The following is a 27,854-nucleotide window of genomic DNA, read 5'->3' on the forward strand; positions in this document are numbered from 1 at the left end:
ACTTTCTGGAGAGTTTTTATCATAAATGGGTGTTGAATTTTGTCAAAAGCTTTTTCTGCATCTATTGAGATGATCATATGGTTTTTATCCTTCAATTTGTTAATATGGTGTATCGCGTTGATTGATTTGCGTATATTGAAGAATCCTTGCATTCCTGGAATAAACCCCACTTGATCATGGTGTATGATCCTTTTAATGTGCTGTTGGATTCTGTTTGCTAGTATTTTGTTGAGGATTTTTGCATCTAAGTTCATAAGTGATATTGGCCTGTAGTTTTCACTCTTTGTGACATCTTTGTCTGGTTTTAGTATCAGGGTGATGGTGGCCTCGTAGAATGAGTTTGGGAGTGTTCCTCCCTCTGCTATATTTTGGAAGAGTTTGAGAAGGATAGGTGTTAGCTCTTCTCTAAATGTTTGATAGAATTCGCCTGTGAAGCCATCTGGTCTTTGGCTTTTGTTTGTTGGAAGACTTTTAATCACAGTCTCAATCTCAGTGCTTGTGATTGGTCTGTTTATATTTTCTATTTCTTCCTGGTTCAGTCTCAGAAGGTTGTGCTCTTCTAAGAATTTGTCCATTTCTTCCAGGTTGTGCATTTTATTGGCGTATAGTTGCTTGTAGTAATCTCTAATGGTCCTTTGTATTTCTGAAGTGTCAGTTGTAACTTCTACTTTTTCATTTCTAATTCTATTGCTTTGAGTCTTCTCCCTTTTTTTTCTTGATGAGTCTGGCTAATGGTTTATCAATTTTGTTATCTTCTCAAAGAAGCAGCTTTTAGTTTTATTGATCTTTGCAATTGTTTCCTTCTTTTCTTTTTCATTTATTTCTGATCTGATCTTTATGATTTCTTTCCTTCTGCTAACTTTCGGGTTTTTTTGTTCTTGTTTCTCTAATTGCTTTAGGTGTAAGCCTATGTTGTTTATTTGAGATGTTTCTTGTTTATTGAGGTAGGATTGTATTCCTATAAACTTCCCTCTTAAAACTGCTTTTGCTGCATCCCATAGGTTTTGGGTTGTTGTGTTTTCATTGTTATTTGTTTCAAGGTATTTTTTGATTTCCTTTTTGATTCCTTAAGTGAGCTCTTGGTTATTTAGTAGTGTATTGTTTAACCTCCACGTGTTTGTATTTTTTACAGACTTTTTTCCTGTAATTGATATCTATTCTCATAGCATTGTCGTCGGAAAAGATACTTGATACAATTTCAGTTTTCTTAAATATACCAAGGCTTGATTTGTGACCCGAGATATGATCTATACTGGAGAATGTTCCATGAGTACTTGAGAAGAAAGTGTATTCTGTTGTCTTTAGATGGAATGTCCTATAAATATCAATTAAGTCCATCTTGTTTAATGTATCATTTAAAGCTTGTGTTTTCTTATTTATTTTCATTTTGGATGATCTGTCCATTGGTGAAAGTGGGCTGTTAAAGTCCCCTAGTATGATTGGGTTACTGTTGATTTCCCCTTTTATGGCTGTTAGCATTTGCCTTATGTATTGAGATGCTCCTATGTTGCGTACATAAATGTTTACAACTTATATGCCTTCTTCTTGGATTGATCCCTTGATCATTATGCAGTGTCCTTCTTTGCCTCTTGTAATGGTCTTTATTTTAAAGTCTGTTTTGTCTGATATGAAAATTGCTACTCCAGCTTTCTTTTCATTACCATTTCCATGGAATATCTTTTCCATCCCCTCACTTTCAGTCTGTATGTGTCCCGAGGTCTGAAGTGGGTCTCTTATAGACAGCATATATATGGGTCTTGTTTTTGTATCCATTCAGCTAGTCTAAGTCTTGGTTGGAGCATTTAATCCATTTATATTTAAGGTAGTTATTGATATGTATGTTCCTATTACCATTTTCTTAACTGTTTTGGGTTTGTTATTATAGGTCTTTTCCTTCTCTTGTGTTTCCTGCCTAGAGAAGTTTCTTTAGCATTTGTTGTAAAGCTGGTTTTGTGGTGCTGAATTCTCTTAGCTTTTGCTTGTCTGTAATGGTTTTAATTTCTCCATCGAATCTGAATGAGATCCTTGCTGGGTAGAGTAATCTTGGTTGTAGGTTTTTCCTTTTCATCACTTTAAATATGTCCTGCCACTCCCTTCTGGCTTGCAGAGTTTCTGCTGAAAGATCGGTTGTTAACCTTATGGGGATTCCCTTGTATGTTATTTGTTGTTTTTCCCTTTCTGCTTTTAATATATTTTTTTGGAATTTAATTTTTGATAGTTTGATTAACATGTGTCTTGGCGTGTTTCTCCTTGGATTTATCCTGTATGGGACTCTCTGCACTTCCTGGACTTGATTGACTATTTCCTTTCCCATATTAGGGAAGTTTTCAACTATAATCTCTTCAAATATTTTCTCAGTCCCTTTCTTTTTCTCTTCTTCTTCTGGGACCCCTATAATTCGAATGTTGGTGTGTTTAATGTTGTCCCAGAGGTCTCTGAGACTGTCCTCAATTCTTTTCATTCTTTTTTATTTATTCTGCTCTGCAGTAGTTATTTCCACTATTTTATCTTCCAGTTCACTTCTCCGTTCTTTTGCCTCAGTTATTCTGCTATTGATTCCTTCTAGAGAATTTTAATTTCATTTATTGTGTTGTTCATCATTGTTTGTTTGCTCTTCAGTTCTTCCAGGTCCTTGTTAAATATTTCTTGTATTTTCTCCATTCTATTTCCAAGATTTTGGATGATCTTTACTATCATTACTCTGAATTGTTTTTCAGGTAGACTGCCTATTTCCTCTTCATTTGTTTGGTCTGGTGGGTTTTTACCTTGCTCTTTCATCTGCTGTGTGTTTCTCTGTCTTCTCTGTTTCCTTTACTTACTGTGCTTGGGGTCTTCTTTTCGCAGGCTGCAAGTTCATAGTTCCCATTGTTTTTGATGTCTGCCCCCATTGGCTAAGGTTGTTTCAGTGGGTTGTGTAAACTTCCTGGTGGAGGGGACTGGTGCCTGTCTTCTGGTGGATGAGGCTGGATCTTGTCTTTCTCGTGGGCCAGACCATGTCTGGTGGTGTGTTTTTCAGGTGTCTGTGACCTTACTCTGATTTTAGGCAGCCTCTCTGCTAATGGGTGGGGTTTTGTGTCTGTCTTGCTACTTTTTTGGCATAGGGTGTCCAGCACTGTAGCTTGCTGGTCGTTGAGTGGAGCTGGGTCTTAGCATTGAGATGGAGATCTCTGGGAGAGCCTTTGCTGTTTGATATTACATGGAGCCGCTAGGTCTCTGGTGGACCAATGTCCTGAACTCAGCTCTCCCACCTCAGAGGCACAGGCCTGACACTGGCCGGAGCATGAAAACCCTGTCAGCCATGCAGCTCAGAAGAAAAGGGAGAAAAAAAAAGAAAGAAAGAAAAATAATAAAAATAAAATATTGTTATTAAAATTAAAAAGTATTAAAAATAAAAAAAATCCAATAGTAATTTGAAGAAAGAAAGAAAGAAAAAAAGAAAGAAGAGAGCAACCAAACCAAAAAACAAACCCACAAATGATAAGAAGCACTAAAATAAATACTAAAAAAAGTAAAAAAACAAAAAAACCTAACAAAACAAAACGTACAGGCAGAACCCTAGGAGAAATGGTAAAAGCAAAGCTATACAGACAAAATCATGCAAAGAAGCATACAGATACACACTCACAAAAAGAGGAAAAGGAAACAAATATATATCTATATTAAAAAAAGAAAAGGAAGAGAGCAACCAAGTCAATAAACAAATCTACCAATGATAATAACCTCTAAATACTAAACTAAGATAAACAAAAAACAGAAACAAATTAGATGCAGAAAGAAAACCCCAAGTCTACAGTTGCTCCCAAAGTCTACCGCCTCAATTTTGGGATGATTCATTGTCTATTCAGGTATTCCAGAGATGCAGGGCACGTCAAGTTGGTTGTGGAGATTTAATCTGCTGCTCCTGAGGCTGCATGGAGAGATTTCCCTTTCTCTTCTTGGTTTGCACAGCTCCTGGGGTTCAGCTTTGGATTTGGCCCCGCCTCTTCATGTACTTCTCCTGAGGGTGCTGTTCCCTTTTGGGAAGCCTGAGGTCTTCTGCCAGTGTTCAGTGGGTGTTCTGTAGGAGTTGTTCCACATGTAGATGTATTTCTGACGTATTTGTGGGGAGAACGGTGATCTTCACGTCTTACTCCTCTGCCATCTTGAAGGTCTCTCCATATTCTTTTCCTTTATGGTTTCACAGGATATTGAATATAGTTCCCTGTGCTATACAGTGGGACCTTGTTGTTTATCCATTCTATGTATGCCAGTTTGCATCTGCTAATCCCAAACTCCCATTCCATCCCTCTCCCACCCCCTCCCCCTTGGCATCCACCAGTCTATTCTCTATGTCTGTGATTCTAGTTTTGTTTCATAGATAGGAGAAGGCAACTTAATTCTACCTTTAGTTCTTTTTCAAAGCCAAGTCCCATTCATTCATATCATATCCCAAGAGGGAGTGATGGACACAGAAGCACAACCAGGCAATGTAATACACTAGGGCTCTGTCTGTGGCTAGAGAGGTTTAGGTCTTTCCTTAACACACAGAGTGATAAGGAAGACTGGGATGAGGTTTTAGAGTTGCCATCATATCACCATCTTGAAAGGAATTTAATGCATTTATCTGTTCATTCAACAAATATTCTTTGAGCTCCTGTTATTCACAAGGAATTCTTCTATGTGTTGGGGATGTGAGAGGGGCTAGAAACTGAAGCAGAGAGGCAGAGAAGTTGACTACAGCAGCTTTTATGATCGCTTTGTTTCCTGGGAGATCTTAGTGACTGCAGCATGGAATAAATGGAGCTCTCAAATAGGATGCAATGTAGGTTTGGACTGCAATGAAACTCCAGGGGTGAAACCTTAGCTTCCCAGAAGGCACCAGGGAAGTGTTATGGATACAGGGAATGGCTCCAGTGTACTGCAAACCAAGATCTTGAGTGAGATTTTATGGCAGATAGATGAGGTGATGAAATGAAAAGTACTTTTAACTTGTTGTCAAAAGCATGGTTTTGAATCCAGCCCTGACTCCAGTTCTAGTTCTATGAATTTAAGCAAGTTTCTCAGTGTTTCTGAATGTGAGTTTATTCATCTATAAAACTGAGACAGAAATATTTTCCCTTATAAGTTTGTATTAGTTATCTATCCCTGTGTAATAGACTATCCTAATAATTAAGTGGCTTAAAACTATAGCGATACTGTATATTTATTCTGTGAATTCACTGGGCAATTTTTCTGCTGATCTGCTAGGATCACACATGTGGCTGCATTTAGTTGGTGGCTTGGTGAGGGTCTCAGATTAGCTGGAACATACTTTTTCATCCAGAACTTCTGCAAGCCATGGCCATTTCAGGGCAGCATCTAAGAGGGTAAAGGAGGAAGCTGCAAGGTCTCTTAAGGCCTAGCCTTGGAAGTCATACAGTGTCACTTCTATCATATTTCTATTGGTCACAGGAAGCCACAAGACCAGCTCAGATTCAAAAGGTTGGGAAGTAGACTCCAGTTCTTGATGAAAGATGATAAGAAATACTGTGGCCTTATTTTTCAACCTCCTATAAAGTGCTGGTGAGGATTAAATGAGATTATCTATGTGAGGGTATTGTTTTTCTGCTATACGTATGTATGGTTTTTGGTAGCGTCATATATGCATTATACTTTTATAACTGCAAAATTCTACAACACTCAGTCAAAAGCTAGTTTTTGATGATATAGCTGGTTGTATTATAAATGATCTATTTACCACCATCAATGGATCAATGGAGGGAATTAGGACTACATGAGAGTCCATTTAACTCATTTCGTAAAGAAATGTTTTAGTTTGTAGTGAATGGCTTTGTATCTGATTTTAGAGTATGCTTCTTATGCTCTTGGAAATTGTTTATCTCAATAAATTATAAATATCCTCAAAAGTTCTTGAGATGGTATAGGGAACACATGGACATTTTTTTTTGTATGTGTGTATCTGACAAACATATATGCTCCCGGTTTTTGGTAATAGTATTTCAGTCATTCTTTATAGAGTAACCCCTTTCCCATGACATGCATTCTTATTGGGACCATCCATCAGGATGCTCCATCATTGTCTGGCCAGGACTGGGGGCAGCTTCCTTATGCTACCTAGGCCAGTTGGACCCTAGCTTTTGAATCTGAACCCTGAGTGGGGTGGCAGAAGGACCAAATGATTGGAATCAATTCACCCAAATAGTATCACCCTGAAGAAGGTCTCCATTTGTTTCTGCTGCCTCTACCCAGACCTGCCTGCACTGGTCCCCATATAATTCCAACGTCAGGGTCAATGAGCCCTCTTATAACCTGATAATACTTGAAGCAGTTTTTTTGCTTAAATTGTCCAGAGTTAGTTTTCTAGCTTGTAGATAGAGAACCCTGCTGACACATGTATTTATTCAGGGGATATAAAGTGATGAGAATGGTCTTGAAGCTAAAATATCAGAAGATTCCAACTGATAAAACAACAGCCAATGAACTAGTTATGTTTTGTAACAGTTTTTAGGACACTGTACACATTTCCTTGAATAAGGAATGTGACCTTGGCCTTAAGGATCCATAATCCATCTAGGAAGAATAAGTACAGTGATTAAAAAAATAGTTTAGCACAACAATAAATATGCCAATTATCAGTGCCCAGCATAATGCTTGGCACATAGTAAGCAATTATGTAATACAATTATGTATTACAATTAATAAATTATTAAATGAATGATTCAGGTAATAAGTACAATGAAGTTTGAACAAGAGAGAGATATCATGAGCAAAAAGCCCTCATGAACAAGGAGGGATCTGAGCAGATTCTCTTAGGATGGGTGGAGTTTTTTGAAATGAAGAGGAGAAACAAGGGAATTCTAGCCCCATGGACTTATTTTGCAAGGAGTATGATAAGTTTAAAGAGAGGTGGCTCCTGAATCACCTGACATCAAGAAAATCTTATTGCAAATACATAATTTTCTTTATTTGCTACTGAATTTTGGTACTGGTAGCACACTGCTCTAATATATGTCAATTGCCTAGATAATGGGTGTATTTCTTACATATTTGAAAGAAATCTCTTTCAGTAGTTATGTTTTCTCCCCCTTCTCACTCCAACACTATAGTTAAACCATGAGACTTATTGCCTAAAGAGGGGAATATATGGCCTAGGACTCCCACTCAATAGGAAGAGGAACTAGAAGGTCTCTCCTCTACTTGAGGAAGGGGTCAAGGAGAAAAAAAGAGAAAAAAAAGGGCCAAGGCCTGAAGCAAGCATTTAATCTAAATCTCCTTTAGAGGCGAAACCCTGGAAGGCAGTTTAGGGTAAGGTTAGAAGGTAATAGAGATGTTCAGAAATGTTGGAAGGGGGGACTTGCAGGGCACCAGTGTTCACTCTTTGCTTCGTGGGCAAAATCCTTAGAAAAGCCCTATGTTCGGCTGCTGCTGTCCAACCCGTCACTGAGGGAGGACTCTTAAGAGAGAGTACAGAGTGTCTCACATGCTGCTGGAGTGTAGAGAAAGCAGGCAGTTTCCGGATTCCCCAGAGGGTACAGAACAGTCCAGAAAACTGGTGGGCAGGGCAAGGCCTTTGTGGATCTCCAACAAAGCCCTGCTTCTCCTGAGCCATGGTCCCTCTGCCCAGATTCTTCTCCCAGTCTGAACACCACCCTTACCTCTCCCTACCTGGGGAGCTTTTAAAAATGCCTGTGTCAAGGCTCCACTCGAGACTATTTAAATCAGAACCTCCAGGGATTGAGTCCTGGTGTCAGATTTTTTTTTCAAGTTCCCAGGTCATTCTACTGTATAGCCCGGGTTGAGAACCACTGCCCTAGGTAAAGTCTAGTCATGTGTTTGGATTTAAGTTAAACATCACTTCCTCAGGAAAGCCTTCCCTGGTCAGCCAAAACCTAGGTCAAGTACTCCGTTATATATCCTCCAAGCAAACAACCAGGACTTCTTCTTGGCATTTAAAATTTGAGTCATCATTTGTCTCAAGTCTGCCTTTCCCTGTAGACTATTATGTGAGGGAAGAAACATTTCTGCCTTGCTCACCCAGTAGCTTGGTTCAACCACACACCAACTGGTACACAGTTTGTGCTCAGTAAATGCCTCTTGAACAAAGGCTCGCCTTTACTCAGCCATGGGTGTGTGATCAAGGCTCCAATTCATGAATCTGGTAAGAGAATTTTTGCAGGTGAGGACTCAAACTAGACCACATACTTATAGGGCTGTGACTTTAAGTGGGCTCATATTTTTGACAGTTTCACTGTTTTTATCTTCGAGATCATGGTGTCATAACAGTTCAGCAGGCTCATCATCACCATTGCAACCCTGTGTGGTCATTACTATTCCTGTCTTGCAATTGGAAAGAAGTTAAATAACTTGCCCAGGTCCCTATACCCTATTGTCTGGGCACAAATAATCACAAATAAGGAAAACCCCTTTCAACAGGGTTCCTGTTTGTGCTGTGCTCTTATTTCTGGCTTGACAGCTGGTGGCTACTACAGGGGGATTTTCTGGGGGTCTCCAGTACAAGTGCCTAGGGCCCAGAGTGTGATTTCCTGACCATCTACACCATTATAGGGTGCAGGCAACATGGGGCCTTATCTATATAAGGATACCATAAATACTATATTCTTCGAAGTCACTGTACCCTGCTTGTCCTGGAGAGGCAGCCTTGTGTGTGTGTGTGTGTGTGAGAGAGAGAGAGAGAGAGAGAGACAGAGAGAGACAGAGAGAGACAGAGAGAGACAGAGAGAGAGAGAAGGAGAGAGAGAGGGAGAGAGAGGGAGAGAGAGAGAGAAAGGGAGGGAGGGAGGGAGAGAGAGAGAGAGAATATGAAAGTTTGGGGAGGTGAAATAGGGTCTAGGGTCTAGGGTCGTCCAGGAGAAGCCCAATCTTAGCTGTGGGCTGGGGAAAAGGACCGCCCCTTCACTGCCTCCATCCCAAATCCCAGGTTCCAACATTCACAGGCCTCTGGGTCAGAATCCCACTCAGACTCTTGGAGCATCTTGGGTTCAGCCTGGGTGACTTGAACCAAGGCTCAGAACCGCGCCTCGAGTGGGCTCTCGACGCCGGTGGCAGCGGCGGAGCCCCCTCCCCCGCTCGCACAGCAGCCCTGGCCGCCGTCGCGCCCCCGCCGCGCCCTGCCCCGGCCTCCGGGCCTCCGGCCTCCGCTCTGTACCCAGCCCGAGAGACGCAGTGAGGCGGCGCCGGGGAGACGCGGGCAACCGGGACGCGTCTCCTCTCTCGCCGGGGCCGCTGGGGACTCCGAGCCGCCGTATCCAGCGCGCGTCTAGGTACAGGTGGCACAGCCTTCCGCGCCCGCAGGGCTTCCCAGATCGCGGGGGAGGCTAATCTCGGGTCTAGACCTCCCAGCCGCACTGCGGGTGAAACCGCTACTCGACTTCTTCCCATTCCCTCAACTCCTCACCCTAAAACGCGAAATCCCAGGCCGGGCAGGACCCGATCACCTCTGCCTCCTCCCACTGCGCTAATCCTGCGAGCGAGGGAGGCCCCCGCGCCGAGGCGGTGGCTGGCAAAGGGGAGTGGAAAGGGAGGATGGATGGGGCCGAGGGGTGGGGTGGTGATGAGGGGGATGTAGGAGGGGGTGTCATTTTCTTTTTCTTTCTTTTTTTAAAAAAAGTATTTCTCTCGCGAGAAACCGCTGCGCAGACGATACTTGAAGAGGTGGGGAAAGGAGGGGGCCGCGGGAGCCGCGGCAGAGACTGTGGGTGCCGCAGGCGGACAGGCGGCCACAGCTGGGACAGCTGCGAGCAGAGCGGGGCAGCGGCTGCCGCGGCCAGGACCGAGGAACAGCTGCCGCCGCCTCGGGAGCCGGAGCCGCCACTTCTCCAGTGGGTGCAGCCGGGGTCCCGACAGGGGTCGGGCGGCCACCGGGGCTGGAGCTTCAGCCACGGAGGCTTTTGCGTTTGCGCCGCGCTGAGGGCAGGGACAGGGACTGGGGTGAGGGGCTGTCCCGGAACGTCCAGAGCTGGCGCTGGCCCTCCCCTGCCTGACAGCTTCCTGGCCCGGGGCTCCCGGTGCCGGGTTCGGCGTCAGATGCTCGGGGGGCTGTGGCAGTGCCCGGAGCCGGCCGGGGACGGCGCGGCGGGCTTCCAGCCCAGCGGCTTGGCGGAGAGGACAGGCTGGGGAGCTGGGGTGTCAGAGCGCGCGTTGCGCGCAATTCGTGCTAGTAAAAAATAAACCCAGCGAGCTTGCCCCAGGGTTTAGAACTGTTCGGGACATGGGTACTTTGCGGCGCTTTTTTCAGGCGGCGCCCGGGAGGCCGAGGGGCTGGCTAGAGCCGCTGCCGCCGGGGGCCTGGGCTTTTCAGCCAGCTGTGGACCAAACGGTCTTCACTTACCCAAAGTAACTGCGCCACGCGCAGGCGGCGCGCGGGTTGGGCTCGGGAATGGGGACCCCGAGGCTTCAGCATCCCGAAGCCCTGAATGTCTCCCCCGCTTCGGCGATTTGTCTGTTGCAGCTGGCAGGGGCCGCCTGAAGTGGGAGCAGCGCCTGGAGAAGGCGGGAGGAGCCCGGCCCGGGGGACGGGCGGCGGGAGAGCGGGACCCCGGCGGCGCGGCGCGCTCCAGGGCGCAGCGGCGGCCCCGGACCGAGCCCGGGGCGCGGCGAGAGGCGGCGGGAGCCGGCGGCCGCTCGACATCATGCGGCGAGGGGGGCTGCTGGAGGTCGCCCTGGGATTTACCGTGCTCTTAGCTTCCTACACGAGCCATGGGGCGGACGCCAATTTGGAGGCTGGGAACGTGAAGGAAACCAGAGCCAGCCGGGCCAAGAGAAGAGGCGGTGGAGGACACGACGCGCTTAAAGGGTAATGGAACGGGCCAGCTCCTTTGGTGTGGGTGTCCCCTCCCTCTTCTCCTGAGTATCAAGATCCAGAGGAACTGACAGGGTCGATTCTCGACAGTAGAAGGATCCTTGACGAGACCTCCTGGGGGCACCTTAGAGATGCAAGGGTTATCCAGTTCTCGCCGCGTTTGTGGCTAAACCACCTTGCCTCTACGCTTTAAGGATTTCTGCCCCCAGGAGAGGTCATGGCTAAAAGGAATCTTGGGCCATTGTCGAGGCTGATTTTGGGAGGCGAGAAGGGTTCTTTGAGGAAGAAGGGGAGGAGCTGCGACTGAGAAGAGGAGCAGCCCATCCTTTCTCTTCATACCAATTCCGGTTGTGTTTAGGGAAAGTACTTGCCTTGTGGGCATCTTTGTAGATGCTCTGTTTGTAAGGGAGCAAGGAAAGAAAGGGATTTCAGGGACAGACAGTCAGAGAAGACAAATAGTTAATGGTTGGTTCTCCTCTAAGTTATGCTTATTAAAATTAGGGACTGAATTTTCCTTTCAGATGTCTACACTGGAAGCAGAGCAGGGCAAATGTTTCTGAGAAGTTGTTTTGCGGTTGTTAGAAGCTCTTTATTTCATCCGGGCAGTAATGCTGCTGTGGCTGGCCTTGAAGGAGTGTTTTTAACCTGTCGTGTGTGTTACTCAGATGCAACTGAGCATTTCACCACCTTCTTATGCCCCTATTACAGAAAATGTTTCAGCAGAAAATATTTAAATCAGGCAGGTTGACTTTATAAGGATTGCCAGTTCCCTGAATTGAAGAAGGGTGGGAGTACACTTCCCTTAAAATTGTTCAAACTGAAAATGAAGTATCTCTTTCTGAGAGTGTTTAAGTTCAAGCCTCCGGAGAAGCAGCAGGATGGATTGTAAATGATCCATTTTGTCTCCTTGGAGGATCCTGTAATGAGCCTAGACAGTAAATACACAGAGGTTTCTATTAAGTTCTTATGATTCTCATTGCTGCTCTTTTTTGAGTAGTTGTGTAGTTTGATTATATGACCCTGAGTGACCAAGTGATGGTGTCCATTTGGATATGTGGCTGGACATTTCACATATTCTTTTTTGTTATGGGCTGTTTTTATTATATATATGTGGTGAAATTTGTGTTTGTATGGCCCAGGTATGGGAAGGAAAAAGTACAGTAAACTGAACGGACCAGTTTTTGAGTCCTGCTCTAGATCTGGGACGACATGATTGTCAGAGCCAAGCACTTAGGCCGTGGTGAAATATGCATGATTTTCTGACCCTAGGAAATAGTTATGATTAACTTAGTTCCATCTTGGCCTTTGTGGAAAATAAATCACGGATTCCAACAGTGCTGGAAAGGAAATTTGCTTATCATGTTAAGCCTGATACTGATCAGGCAGCAGACATGTCTTGCCCTGTGTGCACGGCCCATGGCCAGTTCAGTAGATGGACTGAAACTGATTTTCACCCGTTCTCAAAAGGACCTGATTTAGCCTAGCATTTTAACTTCAAAAAATATATTTCTGCCATATATATTATATTAATAGCTAAGCCTGATGGCATTGCTCCCATAGAGAGAGAGAGAGAGGAAGTAGGGGTTTAATTCTGTGGATGAAGGTCTGCAGGGAGACATTAGGCCTAGCCAGACATTTGTCTCGTCTCTATGTGCTATCACCAACCAGCGTGTTTCCTCGGGAGGCCCTAACTCAATGTGAAAACAGAAACTAAGCCTTACTTTGTTGCTTAACAGGCTGTCCATGCTTTTACTCACACCAGCACTTAGTTCTTCTGGGTTTTACATTTTTGTAAGATTATAAAGAAACACTTCTCTGTGTTATAGTACTTGGTCACTAACGTGGACGTTACCTTATTGCAAACTCTTCATAAAGCCTTCCCCCAAACATGGTATTAATAGATCAGTAATTATGAGTGTTCCTAATTCTCATGTTATCTATGAGATTTTGCATACATATGAAAAGTTTAACAAATAATTATAATTAACCTTTATATCATAACAATATATATTAATATGCTATAATAATGAACTATTATATAGTTCTTATGTTATCTAAAATGTTATATGTATGTAATATATGTATTATATACATATACTTGGGGTAAAAAATAAAAATTTTAAAGGATATACAATTAAAAATATTTAATTGTAAATACCTCTCAGACACCATTGTCTTATGTATTTTTCTAGAAATAGTATAATACATATCCAAATATATATATATATATAATATATATGTATATACACACACACAGATAGATATGTGTGTGTATCCTTTTTAATGCATGGAATATACCATACATACTGTTCAAACCTTGCTTACTTTTATATATCTTTAGTGCATCCATCTATCAACTCATAGGGATCTACTTCGTGCATTCTCTTGGCATATAGAATCCCATAATGTGGCTGGAACATTTCCCTAATGATGGCTCTTTAGTTTATATGAAATTTTTTGCTGTTACCAACATTCTTCTACTTGCATGTTTGTGTACATGTGAATATTTATATGTAATATAAATTAATAAAGGAAAATAGAATTGCTGGATCAAAGGTTTACCCATAAGTTTTAAACAAATGCCAACTTTGATCTTAAATTTGAATAGCATTTGAGATGTATTCTCTCTGCTTATTGCTATTACAGTCTCACATGAATAAGTCTTTTAACCACACCGTGCTGTATAAATCATCAGGAAGAGCAGCTGTGTGTTCCATTTTTCCAGTTATTGCTTAAAACTTCTATTTTTGCGAGTTAAAATATTACCAGCTTCAGAACTAACCTCTCTGACTACAGTAAAACCTGTTTACCATTTTGATGCACAGTTTATGAAGTGAAAGTGATTTGTAACCCCTAAGTCCGCCTGATGCCCAGTTGGTGGCAGCAACTTTCAGCACCTCACTAATATTTCCTCTAGGTAAAAGGTGCTTTAAACTCATCAGTGTCTTCCATGCGTTGGTCTGGGCTCTCCTACAAATTACTGCCTTCTTCTCTTCTTCTGATGTGACAGGTGACCACAGAATTTGCCTGGGTATTCTTCTTGGGATATGTATCCCTTTCCTGTCAGCTCCTTTGCATCCCAGACAGGGACCTGCGTGGTTTTTCCCTCTTTGGGTGTGTAGTCCTAGCCTGTCTTGCTCTCCTCCCATCCTGTTGCAGGTGTTCTTTTTTTTTTCCCTTCTCACTGGGCAGCAGAAGTTGTTCCACAGTGGAAATTTAAGCATCCTCAAGTTTCTTCCCAGCTTTCGCTGTGTTTTCTTAGAGTAAAACGCCAATTTCTGTTTTTACAGGAAATCCTTTTTTTAATGGAATGAGTGTGGTCCCCAGTCACTCTGAAAAAATTGCATTTCTCTGTATTTTGAAATGAGAGTTTTGCAAGTTTCAAAAACGTTTTCAAGTAATAAATGTATAGTAGTTTTTGTTTGCCTGGGCACTGCTTAACATGTGTGAAATGACTTTATGAGAAATAATAAAATCCTAGCTTTATTGTTTGAATTTTAGTTCAGAAGAATTTTTCTCAGCTAAATTCTTAACTTCTGTGATTAGGCAAAAAGTGTGGGAGACAATCTAATTTTATAAAAACACATAACTCTACTTGAATAGCAGTACTTATGCACCATTTATTTATGTTTGCCTTATTGCTTTAGCTCCCAAATAAGGAAATATTACAGTTTCCCATCAAAGGGAAAAATTCTTTAGAGTGAAACCTCCTTTTCCCAAATCTCTGATAAGATGGACTGAGAACTTCTATGCTTATTGCCTGGCTTATAAGTGTATGAGACTGTTTGTATTTCACACAATTTGTCCCCTTGTGCATGATTCCTTTTGGTCTTTGTTTATTTGTTTATTTTTTTCCAGGGGTCTTGTTACCAGAAAAATACACATGGAACAGTTCATACACAGGATAGATTATGTGATGACAAACTCAGAGGGATTAATTACACAGACGTCTGTTATTAAAATAAAGAACTTTAGCAGGGCACACAGAAAAAGTTCTGTAGACTTCATAAAGTCCATTTTACTTTATAAAGAAGACTTTAAGACTTCATCCAAAGTCAGATAGGCTAATAATTAAATATGGGGAAAAACTCCTGCAGTGGTATGGTTTGTCATTTCATTTACTAAATAGATTAAGCTAAAATATTGCGACAGCATTAAAAAAAGATATTCTTAAATAAAAGGTTTCAGCAATTCCACATTTTAAACAAGAAGATGGAGACAAAATATTATTTATGGGATTTATTTTGTAACATTTAAGACATAGAGATTATTTATAAAAATGCATAAGTTGTTGGTATCACAAATTAATTTAAACATATTGATACATCAAGTTATAGTGAAATGAGGTTAGGGATGATGGAAATGGCAGGACAGACATCCCTACAAGCTTATTTGGAATTTTTTTAAAAAATAGTGAAATATTCCTCCGTCTTCTTGTATAGCAGGTACTTTAAAAGATTATAGTATTATGCTACTGACTCTAATCAAGCCAAATGCTGGACAAATTATTAGGATACTCACACATAATTTGTTTGCTTTCTCCTGCAATAAATCAAACAGTAAGCCTAACAAATTTCTGAATTTTAGCCTTAATTTTCAAGGTAAAAATAAGATTTAAAAAACATTTTCTTGAAAGAGAAATAAACTGTATTAACAATTTCTTTGTGTCTAGAAACTAACCCAACAAATAGGCCTATTCTAGAAACTTAGAATTTTGTTCCATGAAATTTTTAAAGAAATCTGAAATCAGTAACATATCAGGCCTGAGTTATATGGCAGGCATATGAGAGTTTAATATTTCAAGTTTGTTAAGCTTGATTTTCCCATTAGATTGTAAAATCATCAAAAGCAAGAATCCTGTCATAAGCATTTTAACACTAACTTGTGGAAGCTGGGATTCAAAGAATTCATTAATTCAAGAAGCCTTGATTGAATGCTACCTTGAATTTAGCTTTGTGGATTGCCAGAGACATAGCACCCACAGCCTGAAGAGGCTTAATATTTGGTAGGAGAATCAGATGCATTACAAAAAATCAGGAGGCAGCAGAAAGGTAGGAAAGGGCATGGGGTATAGGAGTAAGTAAAAAATAAATAATAATAACATTTGTAGTAGCTGTAGATGACGATTAGATGGCATTTAGGTACCAGGCACTCGTCTCAGTGTTTTACATATTATAGCTCGTTCTATGCTCATAACATCTCTATAGGGTGAGTCCTTTTATTACCTTCCCTTTACAGCTGTGAGAGCTGAGGTACGCAAAGGTTAAGTTTTAAAGACAAATTCTTAATATTACATTTTCTTTCTCCATTAATTTTAGTTAGGGTTTTGGTTTTCATTCCTCTGGACAAAAATGCAGTACTAAGACTTTGGTAAAATTCCACTTAAAATTCCTAATATTCCTTCATGCTAGTTCACAAATCCCAGGTATAGTTAATAATGTAGTAATATAATATTTTGTCAAACAAGAAACTTTGATATTTCTGCAAAGACACTAATAAAACACAGAAGGACTTACAGAATGTCTGAGCTGTGGGGTCTTTGGGTAGCACGTGTATTTTTGTATTATATCTTAAACTTTTATTGAGTGTGGTAGGTAACCATCGCAGGCACCCTCCGTCTGCATTGCCCATGGTTCTGAGCTGGAGACGTTCCTCATTATGTCATTCAGAATCTCTTGCTCTCATGTTCCACGTGAGGAACTTCTTTCAGAATAGAGTTGCAAGAGATGTTTCTCTTTCCAGGGGAAACTGGTATGTGTCTTATGTTCTCATCAATATGATGAGCTATTTAATTCTTTCTGTGTCATTTTTCGCCTTGGTTGTATCCTATGGGAAAGAATAGCAAGCTCTGGTATATCACTCAGTATTGCACTGTACATATATTATTCATTTAATACACAGCTTCTTTATGAGGAAGATTCTACCTACTTGCCCATTTAACAGATGAGGAAACTGAGGGATGCAATTTTTCAGTAATTTTAGTTATTCCTCCAGGGACATAAACTAGTAAGAGATAGAGTTGGGGAATCTGGCTTCCTAGTGAGTGCTCTTAACCAATATATTTTAATGATTCTCAATTACAATAAATCCTATATGTGGTAACTTTCTTTCTTCCACATTCCTGATACCTTCATTTCACCAGAATCTTCTACCATTGCTGTGGAGAGAGACTCAATGTTTATTGAAGGCAGATGCAGTCCTATGACTAGGGACACATCATTGTGGGAATGGGATTTTTCAGAAAAGACTTCACAGTGAAAGTCTGTCAGGGGTCAGCAAACCGTGGACCAGACTGCCTGTTTTGTAAATAAAATTGTATTGAAACAAAGCCATGCCCATTTGTTTACACTTTATCCATGTCTGCTTTCACACATAGTGGCAGAGTGAGAGTAGTTGTGACAGACAGTAGGGCACCGCAAAACTGAATTGTTTGCTGCTTGGCCCTTTACAGAAAAGGTTTGCTAATCTCTGGTCTATGTGATAAATAAATGACTGTTTAGTAGTACTGAGAACTTCTTGAAGGCTCAGTTTTTGTTTGTTTTATCACTAGGTTTACCTAGGAACTGGGCACATGGTAAGAATTCAGTAGACAATTTTTGAATGTCTGACCAATTTGATTGATTGGGTAAGGTAAATTATATATATATTAGAGCTTGGAGGAAGTATAGGAGAGAAATAAGGAAAAATTTGAGTGAAAAAGGCATGAAACAAAAAGGATATAAGGTGTTTGGGATTGAGGGACATTGAGTATGATGGGCAGGGTTTGCACTGCATGGCTTCGGGGGGCACGGTTCATAGTGTAGCCTATGCAAGTAGTGCCCCCTGAAGGTGTGCAGCATGCAACCGTGTGTGTCTGTCCATAGGTTGGGGTGGGAGAGGGACTAAAGGGCACATGATGCTACTATCTGATTGTTGTGAAAGCTGAGGATGGTGAGCTAGTAAAGGATTCTAAGATGGGAACATGATCCGATCTCTGCCACTCTGGCCAAAGTGTCAAAGGTATATGGTTTAGTGAGTAGGGAGACGAGAGGCAGGGAGATTTGGGAGGCTAATATAGGAGTCGAGTCATGGTGAGAGTGGGTGATGGCCAGAGCAGCAGCAGTGGAGGGGGTGAAGAGGAGGTTCTAGTGGCAGCATGAGCAGTACTTGACCACTTACTTGGTTGTGAGAGGCAAAGGCGAGGAGGCACCTAGGGTGCTCCCACGTCCATCTACATTGAAACTTATTATATGTAAAAACACTATAGCATCATTAATGAGAAACTAAAGAGAGACAAAGTCATTCCTAGTCCCTCTACCACAAGGAAACAAGCTATTTTTGTTTGTGAGTGTTTTGGTTATCTTATTGCTATGTAACAAATTACCCCAAATTTAGTGGCTTAAAGCAGCAATAATTTTATTATTTCTTATGATTCTGGAGGGCAGGAATTTGGACAGGACACAGTGGGGAATCTTGTCTCTGCTTCCCACAATGTCTGTTGGGTCTAGAATGAGTAAGATGACTTCTCCACGTGTGTTTCTGGTTCTGTGATCATGGACTGGCACCTGCAGCCCTGTTTACTTTGGTGTGGTTGATCCAAATGGATGGACAGAGGAAGGGACTAAAGGAAGCAAAGAGCCACTCGTCTGGCTCTGCTGGGGGCCTTACAGGTTTTAAAGCTATCTCCTATGTGATCTCCTGCCTAGGCCTGCCCCTGGGGATGGGGCCACTGAGTGTGTTTTTGCAAATGGGGAAACTGAGCCCCAGGTGCAGCTACCAGGCCTTGTTCAGGGTAAGTGTCTGTTGGGGCTGGATCTTGAACAATAGCCTCTTCATCTCTGGTCACGTGTTTTAACCCCATATGTTGTCCACAGACTGAGTTGAATGGCTAAAAGCTGGCTGGAAGGGCTTAAGTGGGTTCATATGTTACCAGGGTTGGCTGGGTTTCTTGGTTCTCCTGCATATAGTCTCAGATTGTCTCCCTTTCCATATGGACCATCCAGCAGCATAGCCAGACTTTTTACAAGGCAGCTCAGGATACCAAGAAAACAAAAGTGGAAGCTACCAGACTTTCTTCAGACAGCCTGGTCCGAAATTCCATGCAAGTCACAGACCTTGCTCAGATTCAAGGGCATGGACTAATGAGCTGTGCCTCTTGATGCAGGTGAGGAGAAGCCTATGTCTGCAGGGAAGGGAGGAATTGGGGGCAGCCTCTTTGGAGATTAGCTACCACAGTGAGGCAGCGGGTGTTTGAGAAGGATAATCAGATGTTTCAATTCTAACTTGATCGAGCCTGATTGACTTAGTTTCCCATTGAAGATGCTTCATTGTATTTTGCTTACTGCAACCTCAGAACGCAAAACACTACATGAATAATGTATCTCTGTGATCTTTTAGATAAATGTTAAGGGCATTGTTCTTAGTTTGCATTTAAAGAACCCACAAACCCCAGGAATAAAATCATAGTTCCTAAAAAATCTGGCAAATTTTGTTTTTCCAAATGAAAGAATTATAAAACTCCTAACTTTCCGCCCATTTCCCTTAGCTTCTAAGAAACTCAGGGACAAATTTAATGCACTTAATTTTATTAATTTAGGTATCTGATATGTTTTACATTCCTTCTACATGGGATTTTACTTTCAATTTCTATTAATAGCCCCATTTCTATATATGTGTTGGTATAATATACCTCAGAAACATTTTTTTTCTGGAATCAGGGATTATAATTAGTAAATAAAGATAGATGTGTAATTGTCAATAGAATTGGTATTGTAGTGAGCTGAACTAGATTATTTTTTGCGTAAATGGAGTAGCCACATTGTTAATAGAAAAAAATTGGGTTAGGAATACAGTCATTTGGATTGTAGACCCAAAGCTCTATTATATCAAATCCTAGTTTTAAGTTCTTGTGACTTACCACTTTCTCAAGTGGCTTTTTTTTTGTTGAAGTTATCATTGAGTCTATTTATTCAGCCTCCTCAGAGCGGAAGGGAGAGAGGAAAATTCGCTATCTCCACCATTCCCAGCCAAAGATGTATTCCAGACGGCAAGCAGGCTCAGAGCGGGGGAACTGTGCCGTTAGACAAGTGATTTGGTTCAGTGTTTTGAAGGGTTGTGAATTCCTAGACCATCAGTCATACTTACATTCAAATATAAGTATCCAAACACATCTAAGTCCAAATATAGTACAACCATTCTATGATGTTGGTGTTGGGAGGCAAGATTTATGTCGGCTCTATGGATGCATTATGTCTGCTATTAAGTTCGTGGTTTTGAACTGAAGTGTAGTAAAATCTCTGTTAATAGAGAGATGTATTCCAGAGACAGGCTTTTGTTTTATTTTGTTTTGTTTTTCTGTTTCTTCTCCTTTTCCTTCGTCCTCTTCCTCTTTTTCTTCTTCTTTCTCGTTGCCATTTTCTCCTCCTTTTTCTTTTTCTTTTTCATCATTGTCATCTCATTTTTTCTTCTTCTTCTTTAACTTCCTAAGCTGAGCTACAAATAAAATAGGGATAATAAGAATATCAAATAAGGGTTAAACATTAAGAAAAAGAAATTCTAAATAAAATGTTCATTTTTACTTGGGGGTCTTGGGGTGTTCAAAAAGAAAACCAGAGGTAAGGTTTTTTGTTAGGGGAGGGAAGGAGAAAGATTGAGGGAGGCAGGAGGAGAGAGTTTGGAGAAAGTTCTAGAGTGGAGTCCCATCAGCCAGTGGACCTGGGCTGGACAGAGAAGATGCTGGTGTCTGACAGATACTGATGACAACCATCTCATTCCTGGCCACATTGGTACCAGGCTCTTCAGGAGACCAAGGGCTTATGGAGGAGAGGCAGGACATGAAAGAAAGATGCTTGGATGTCAGAAAAGATTCCTGTAAAAACATTTAGAGGAATATAATGGAAAAGCAGGTTAATCCATCATTTATTATGAACCTGTGTATAAGGTGCCATGTTGTTGGGTGCATCCCCTCTCCTCATGGATAATGGTTTTTTGCCTAACATTTCCCCTGCCCATTTGGTGCCAATTTATGAGATCGTGTAATCAGACCCTAATAGGTTGGTGCCTTTGATGAGTAACTTTTAAAGACTCTTCTTATTTGTAGATGTTGTTTTTTCATGACTCCAATCTTCCTCCATAGTCAGGCCATCCATCTTTATAAAAATATTACAAAATGGTTATACTGGCAAAGATTTTAGAAATTTATAGATGCTGAAACTGAGGCCCAGAGAAAGTTTGTTAGGAAGTGCTCAGGGTTCTTATTTTCTTCTCAACTTCATAGGTGTGGAAGCTGAGCCACACGGTGGCAAAGGCGGATTTAAGTAGAAGTGTGTTCTTGGGTAGGAGATTATGCCTCCTATTTGTCTTTTTATCCTAGAAAGGGTGACTGATATCTGCAAGTCCTCAGCTGTGCTGAAAATAAGCAAACTTCCTACATCATGTGGGCATGAACATTTTTCTTGTTCTTGTTCATCAGGCCTTAGGCGGTGCGATCAGTCTCTCAGTGGGCAACCCTGATGGCAGGCTGCGCACTGGAGTTTTAGCTCCACAGTTCTACCTTGCTGTCAGTGGAAGCCTCCAGATTAGGTGGGGTTGAGTGGGATGGGGCTTTTTAAGGGAGGTGATTGCTAGGGAGGGGAGGTAGGGAGGGGGTGGGAGAAAGAGAAGTGGGAGTCTTCTCTGGGAGTCTTATGGGTAACTCCCTCCATCCCCACACTCACACTAATAATTAGCAATTAAAGCATCAGATGTCCTAGGATGAACCATGGCAGTTCTAGGTCTGTAAGCTCAGACTCTTATCTTATAACTTGCTGACTCAGCTATCTACACTACTAATTTATAAATTTAGATTCCAAGCAAGAAGCATGCCAGTGAAGAAAAAAAATCTTAAATTCTTGTCTTCTGTATCATCTATCCCACCAATTTTACAGAACACTTGCCTACTCCAAGTGAAAACTATTTATTGAGCATCAGCTATGTTTGAATTGGACCTAATGCTGAATTCTCAGAATGAACACCCTGTCTCAAGTCTGTTGATATTATTATCTTCTTCCAGTGATTCTAGGCAGAACTACATGTGGGCTCTCTTTCTCTCCCTTTACTGATGGGGTTAATGTCTGAGCTGATGTGAACAAGTGCTTTTCAGGGAAGGATTTGATATACAGCCTTCAAGTCGGCACCTAGTTTTTAGTCTTTCATGGACTGCTGCTGCTTCACACCCCAGAGTTTAGGCCACTGACCTCAAGTTTGCAAATTTTATATCCCATTACCACCCTGTGAGCTCTGTATCCCCCAGGGCCACATAGTTGATGTTTTAGCTGGAATCTGAGAAAGTGTCTGCACATTTCCTGAAGAGTTGGCTAGGAGTGATTTGGCAGTTCAGTCATAAAAACCCAGAGCTAGTGGCTGGGGTATATGTTATAATTACCTCACACTGTTTCCTATTTGAGCCTGGTTGTGGGTAGCTGGGTAGAGTGGTATTGCTTGTGGGATTATATTTGAAAGGACGAAGGAGTCATTTTCAGTGAACACTAATAACCATTGGCTGTGTTTTCAGGGAGGCTTGGAAGTGTGGATACAGACATGCCTGGGGTCAAATCCTGGCTCCACCACCTACTAGGAAGGAATCTCAGACAAGTGCCTTGACCTATCTGAGCCTCAGTTTCCTCACTTGTAAAATGAGATTATAATACTCACCTTTCTGAGTTGTCCCAAGATTTAATGAGATAATACATTTCAAGTTCCTAGTACAGGGCCTGATGCATTTACCTAAGTTAGATGATCATTAATATCTGGATACCACAGTCTCCACTTTCTCATCTTGGAGCTAATTACTTTCAGAAATATAGGAAGCACACTTGAACTTCAAACAATTTTAAATTATAATCTTAATGGAAACTTACTTTGTCTGTGGAGATCTGGTTATACATACCTAAAGGCGACGTATGGATAAGGTTTTTATTTTTTCAATTTCCCCTTCCCCCAAATTATTCCTTATTAATATTGCCCCCCCACTGCCCCACCAATGTGCTCAAAGAAGTTTGCATTTTTTTACTGGCAGATCTGGCAAACGGTCTTGTCTCCTTCCAGATGAACACTTTTTTTTCAAGAACCTTTGTGAAAGGAATTTAGATTTTAGGAAATGGAAGCACTGGCCTGAAAACCACTTTCTTTGGCAGTATTGCAAAGAGATGCCCTGAGAGTTGGGACTGTTTTGTGGTCACATGGTTGGCCATTTTGGAAATATACTTTAATTGCCTTATCAGAGTAAAGATTTGGTTATGATTGGGTAGACAAGATGACCACTGGTAATTCCAAGTCATACTACCTTTCAGCTTATGATCTCAGAGGTAAAGAGAGAAACTCTTTCCCAGCGTTCACACATCAGATCTCACTGAGAACTCTGGCACTGCTCCTGTCACGTGCCCACCACTGTGACCAAAGAAATTGGACACTTGGGCTGTCCAGGACTGAGGGATGTGGAATGGGTTCCTCTTAGGAAAGAGGAATTCAGGTAGCAAAAAAGAGGAAGGATGCTGAGTGGGAAACACAACACATCTGCCTCTGGACCAAGAAAGCTCCCTTTTCCACAGACCCAGTACTCCATCTCGCTCCGTCGTTGCTGTTCTCTCTAGGCGCCTTGTGGACAGGCCTTGCTTGTGTGATTTGGGGCCAGGCTGACTCAGATTAGCCGCCCCTGAGAAGAGCCATGGCCTTCACTTTCCAACTGAGCATTCCCTTCCTTTGGCTTCATGCCTTGTAGCAACGTAATGCTCAGTCAGTACAAAGGGATTCTTATTTGTTGTTTTTCTTCTGTGCCCTATTTCTTTTGAGAAATTGAAAATCTTTTTAGTTTTTTCATTTTCTTTTAATGATTCCCATTTTGATTTTAATGAGAGTTGGCTTTGAAGAGATCTTAAACTATTGAACATCTGGGAAAGTGGACCAAAACATACATTATCTTAATTTAGACAAAGCTTTGATAGAATTCCTATACCCTGCACCCTTATACACCAACCTCTGTTTAACTGATTGGCAATAAACTCTAAGAAGTTGCAGTTGCTTCATATTTATTCACAGCCTATAAAAATAAGACTGCTTTAAATAAGGAATAGTTTAAACAGATAATAGTTATTTTTCTGCTTGTCATTAAAAATGTTCAAATTACCTAATATCTCTCATTCCCTTGGGGTAAATCACACAACCACCAATACCATCGAAGTTTATAAAAAAGCAAAAATATAGATACAAACAAACAAACAAATACCAGGTACTTTCTCTACTCTGCCAACTTCCCAGGAAATAAATAAACCTCAAATAGCAAAACAAACTTTTCTTTTTAAACTTTTGAAAACCTTTTAAGAATTTTACAAGAATATGCACGCCAGGTTTTCCTACTTCTTCTTCTTTTCTTTTTTTGTCAGCAATTCCGACTTATTATATTGTTGAACATTTGGCAGAATTCTAGACAACATGTCTAATTTGACCTTGGATTGACCCAACTGCTCATATGCATTTGGGCCCCTCCTTGAAAATAAGTTGACACATTGTCACATATCGAAGAATCAGAAAACATAACAGGCTTCCTTGCTAAATTATTTCCTCCTTTTGTTTCCTATTTCCCATGACTATAAGAATTCTTGCATTTGTGAACATGTCAGCCCTTTTATGGACCGGATACAAATCAGTACCTTTCCCCTCAAACTCTTTTATTAACTGATAGATTTATGTTTGTCATAAAGAAAGATATGGTGTCCTTATGAAAATGAGTCATGTCAGAAAGTAGTTCAATGCCCAAGGGAACCCATTCCCTGGGCTGATATGCTTAATTATTTGCACAAAGGTGATTAATTCATTTGTTCTTGGATACCTTCTCTAATGAACATTAACCTTATTTGAGTAGCCGCATATGTGAGACTCACAGAAGCATTTTGGTTAGTTCTTGCCACTTGCTTAAGATGGTAAACATGGTGGGATTGGACTGTTATTATATCTAAATGGGGATCCCCATCCTGCTCAAGAATGTTGAGTTGCATAACAGATAGAAATGGTTGTTATATGAATGAAAAAAAAAGCAGAAGTGTGGTGTCATGATATGTAGGAGTGTATGGCTATAGGATGAACTAGGCCAGATGCTGCTGCAAAGTTGTTGTTTTCTAACTTTTTAATATGGAAAATTTCAAAGATATACAAAACTAGAGGGAGTACTACAATGAAGCTCCAACTTCAGCAGTTATCAATGAATGGTCAGTCTTATTTTATCTACTTCTCTTCCCTGCCACAGATTATTTTAAAGTAAATCCCTGAAAAATAATTTAATTAGCGAATATTTCATTATGCATCTGTAAATGGCAAGGACTCTTTAAGAAACAAACACAATGATAACTAATAAGAACCAGCTGTATAAAAAATAAATAAAATAAAATTCAAAAAAAAAAAGAAACAGGGCTTCCCTGGTGATGCAGTGGTTGAGAGTCCACCTGCCGATACGGGGGACACGGGTTCGTGCCCCGGTCTGGGAAGATCCCACATACCGCGGAGCGGCTGGGCCCGTGAGCCATGGCCGCTGACCCTGTGTGTCCGGAGCCTGTGCTCTGCAACGGGAGAGGCCACAACAGTGAGAGGCCCGCGTACCACAAAAAAAAAAAAAAAAAAGAAACACAATACTATCACATTTAAAATTAGCATTACTTTAAAAAATATCAAATACCTAGTGAGTATTTGATAATATTATTTTGATATTTTCTAATATATACATTTGATTAGTATCAAATTTCCCTGATTAGGTTATAAATTTTATTTTTTTTATAGTTCATTCAAATCAGGATCCAAATTAAGTCCATATTTTGTAATTGGTTGATAAATCTCTTAAATATTTTAAAATATATGGATTGTCCCTCTCATTTTTTTCCTTGTAATTTATTTATTGAAGAAATTGGTTCATGCTGTATATCACTTCTATGCGGAATGTAAAAATGCTGAACTTAGAAACAAAGAGTAGATTAGGGTGGTGGTTTCCAGGGGCTGGAGGGTGGGGGAAATGGGGAGAGATTGGTCAGAGGGTTACAAACTGCTAGTTATAAGATGAAAAGCTTTGAGCACCTAAGGTGCAGCATGTTGAGTATAGCTAGCAATATTGTATTAAATACTTGCAAGTTGCTAAAAGAGGAGATCTTAAATGTTCTCACCACACACACACACACACACACACACACACACACACACACGTAATTATGTAACCAAGTGCAGGTGTTAGCTAATGCTTTGGTGGTAATCATTTTGCAATATATAAATGTATCAAATTGTCATGTTGTATACTTTAAACTTATACAATATTATGTGTCAATTATATCTAATAAAGCTGGGGAAAAAATAAAAAGAAATTGGTTCATGACCTGTAGAGCAGTGTTACTTAAAATGCCAGTCCATTAGATGCTTGTTTTCAGTCTGTGATGAGATGAGAAGCATGTGCCAGAATATAAATGCAGTATGTCAGTAAGCACACTATTTAGCTGAGCTGATATTTTTTCATAGCAACACTTTCTAGATGAAGGAAGCAGTGAGATGACTTACATTCAAGCTTAAGCTCCTTATCTCATTATAGATCAGTAATATATAGTGTGTGGACCAGCACTGGCCAGTCCTTGGACCACACTTGGAGTACACAGCTGCAGGGTTCCTTACAGTCTGTTGATAACTGCATCCCAGTGGTGGTGGTGCTTATTGTGTTCCTCTGTTCCCTGTATTTTCTGTGACTTGCTAACTAGAGCTAGAAGCTTGATTCAACTCAGAATCAACTTTTTGGCAAGAAGACTTTATAAGTGGTGTTTGTACTTCCATTCGGAGGCATATCATGTCTGCTAGTCTCTCTTTTTGTGATGTTAGCAGCCATTGATGATCATTGTCAAGGTCCATTAATTTATTAGGGTAGCAGAATGGGAATATTTGAATTCTGTCATTTCTTATTGGTTTATTAGTACTGGAAAGTTTTACATCTAGTTTTAAACTTATGCTCAATGCCTCACAGCCAGCAATGTCTGCAATGCTGCCAGACATGCTTTTTCTGCACTTGTCTAAACTGACCCGTGACTTTGACAGTTGTGGAAGGATTATTCAGTATCTAATGCTAGGCATAGCAATTATGAGGTGTAACACTGTGGAAAATTTACACAGAAGGAGCCAGGCACTTGAGAGGGCAGACAAGGAAGGATATAATTCTGCAAGGCTTCATTCCTCTCCTGTCAGCCCATGATCTTTTGTGCGAGTCAAGGCGGAGACACTCAATGCATTGAGTAGGAGTTTCAGGCAAGGGGTTATAAAAAGTTGGTGAGATTTTGGACCATGAGTGGAACGAAGATGTTTGCAGATATTTTAACATTCAGAAGGGAATGTTTGTACCCTCTTTTCAGCATTGCTTTCTCAGGAACGCTCTTTTTATTTAAGAAATAGGAGCTTTTAACTATACTTATTGTGGTAATCATTTTATAATATATGTAAGTTAGATAATTATACTATATACTTTAAGCTTATGCAGTGCCGTATGTCAATTATATCTCAGTAAAACTGGAAAAAAACAATCAAAAAGAGATAGGAACTAATACTAATAAGCTTTAGTGATTCAAATGAAAGATTCTGAAAAACACTGGTATATCCAGATCCCCTTGGGAAAGGTATAAAGGGATTAGAGCTGCTCCAGTAGCTTCACTCTGAGTGTTTGTGGGGGATAGTGTGTGTGTGTGTGTGTGTGTGTGTGTGTGTGTACGCACACATGCACATGCTCGCACTAGCATAAAAGCTGCACTTCCTGTGTGTTTCATGTCAGTGAAAGATGTATGCCATTCTTTGGGGCCTGACATATTTCTGCTACCTGGTGTCAAACTCCCTGGGAAACTGATTTTAAAACAGAAGCTTTGTCTTTGGGAGCTGCTATAGAGAAGATCTAGAAACCTTTTAGGTATGTTAGGAGGTAGAATGGGGTGGATGTGCCAGCAGCAGCTCCTTCTCAGAGGTTGTCACTATGTGCAAGTGTTGGCTAGTATTTAGCACCCACTCTGCTTGATGATGAGACACCAATACTGTCACA

General features: G+C 41.0%; 1 protein-coding gene across 1 annotated transcript in view; it reads left to right on the plus strand.

The window, feature by feature from the left end:
* Nucleotides 1-10,628: 10,628 nt before the first annotated feature.
* The window catches only part of FBN1 (fibrillin 1), a gene marked incomplete at both ends in the record, with an annotated part of 254,926 nt that continues 237,700 nt past the window's right edge, over nt 10,629-27,854 (plus strand). Inside the window, one exon of the mRNA XM_079700378.1 lies at nt 10,629-10,792. Within this exon, the coding sequence (XP_079556504.1) occupies nt 10,629-10,792 (164 nt within the window). The remainder of the gene's footprint in view (nt 10,793-27,854) is intronic.

The sequence above is a fragment of the Hyperoodon ampullatus genome (genome assembly GCF_949752795.1).
Source record: "Hyperoodon ampullatus genome assembly, chromosome: 3".
Classification (NCBI taxonomy): domain Eukaryota; kingdom Metazoa; phylum Chordata; class Mammalia; order Artiodactyla; family Ziphiidae; genus Hyperoodon; species Hyperoodon ampullatus.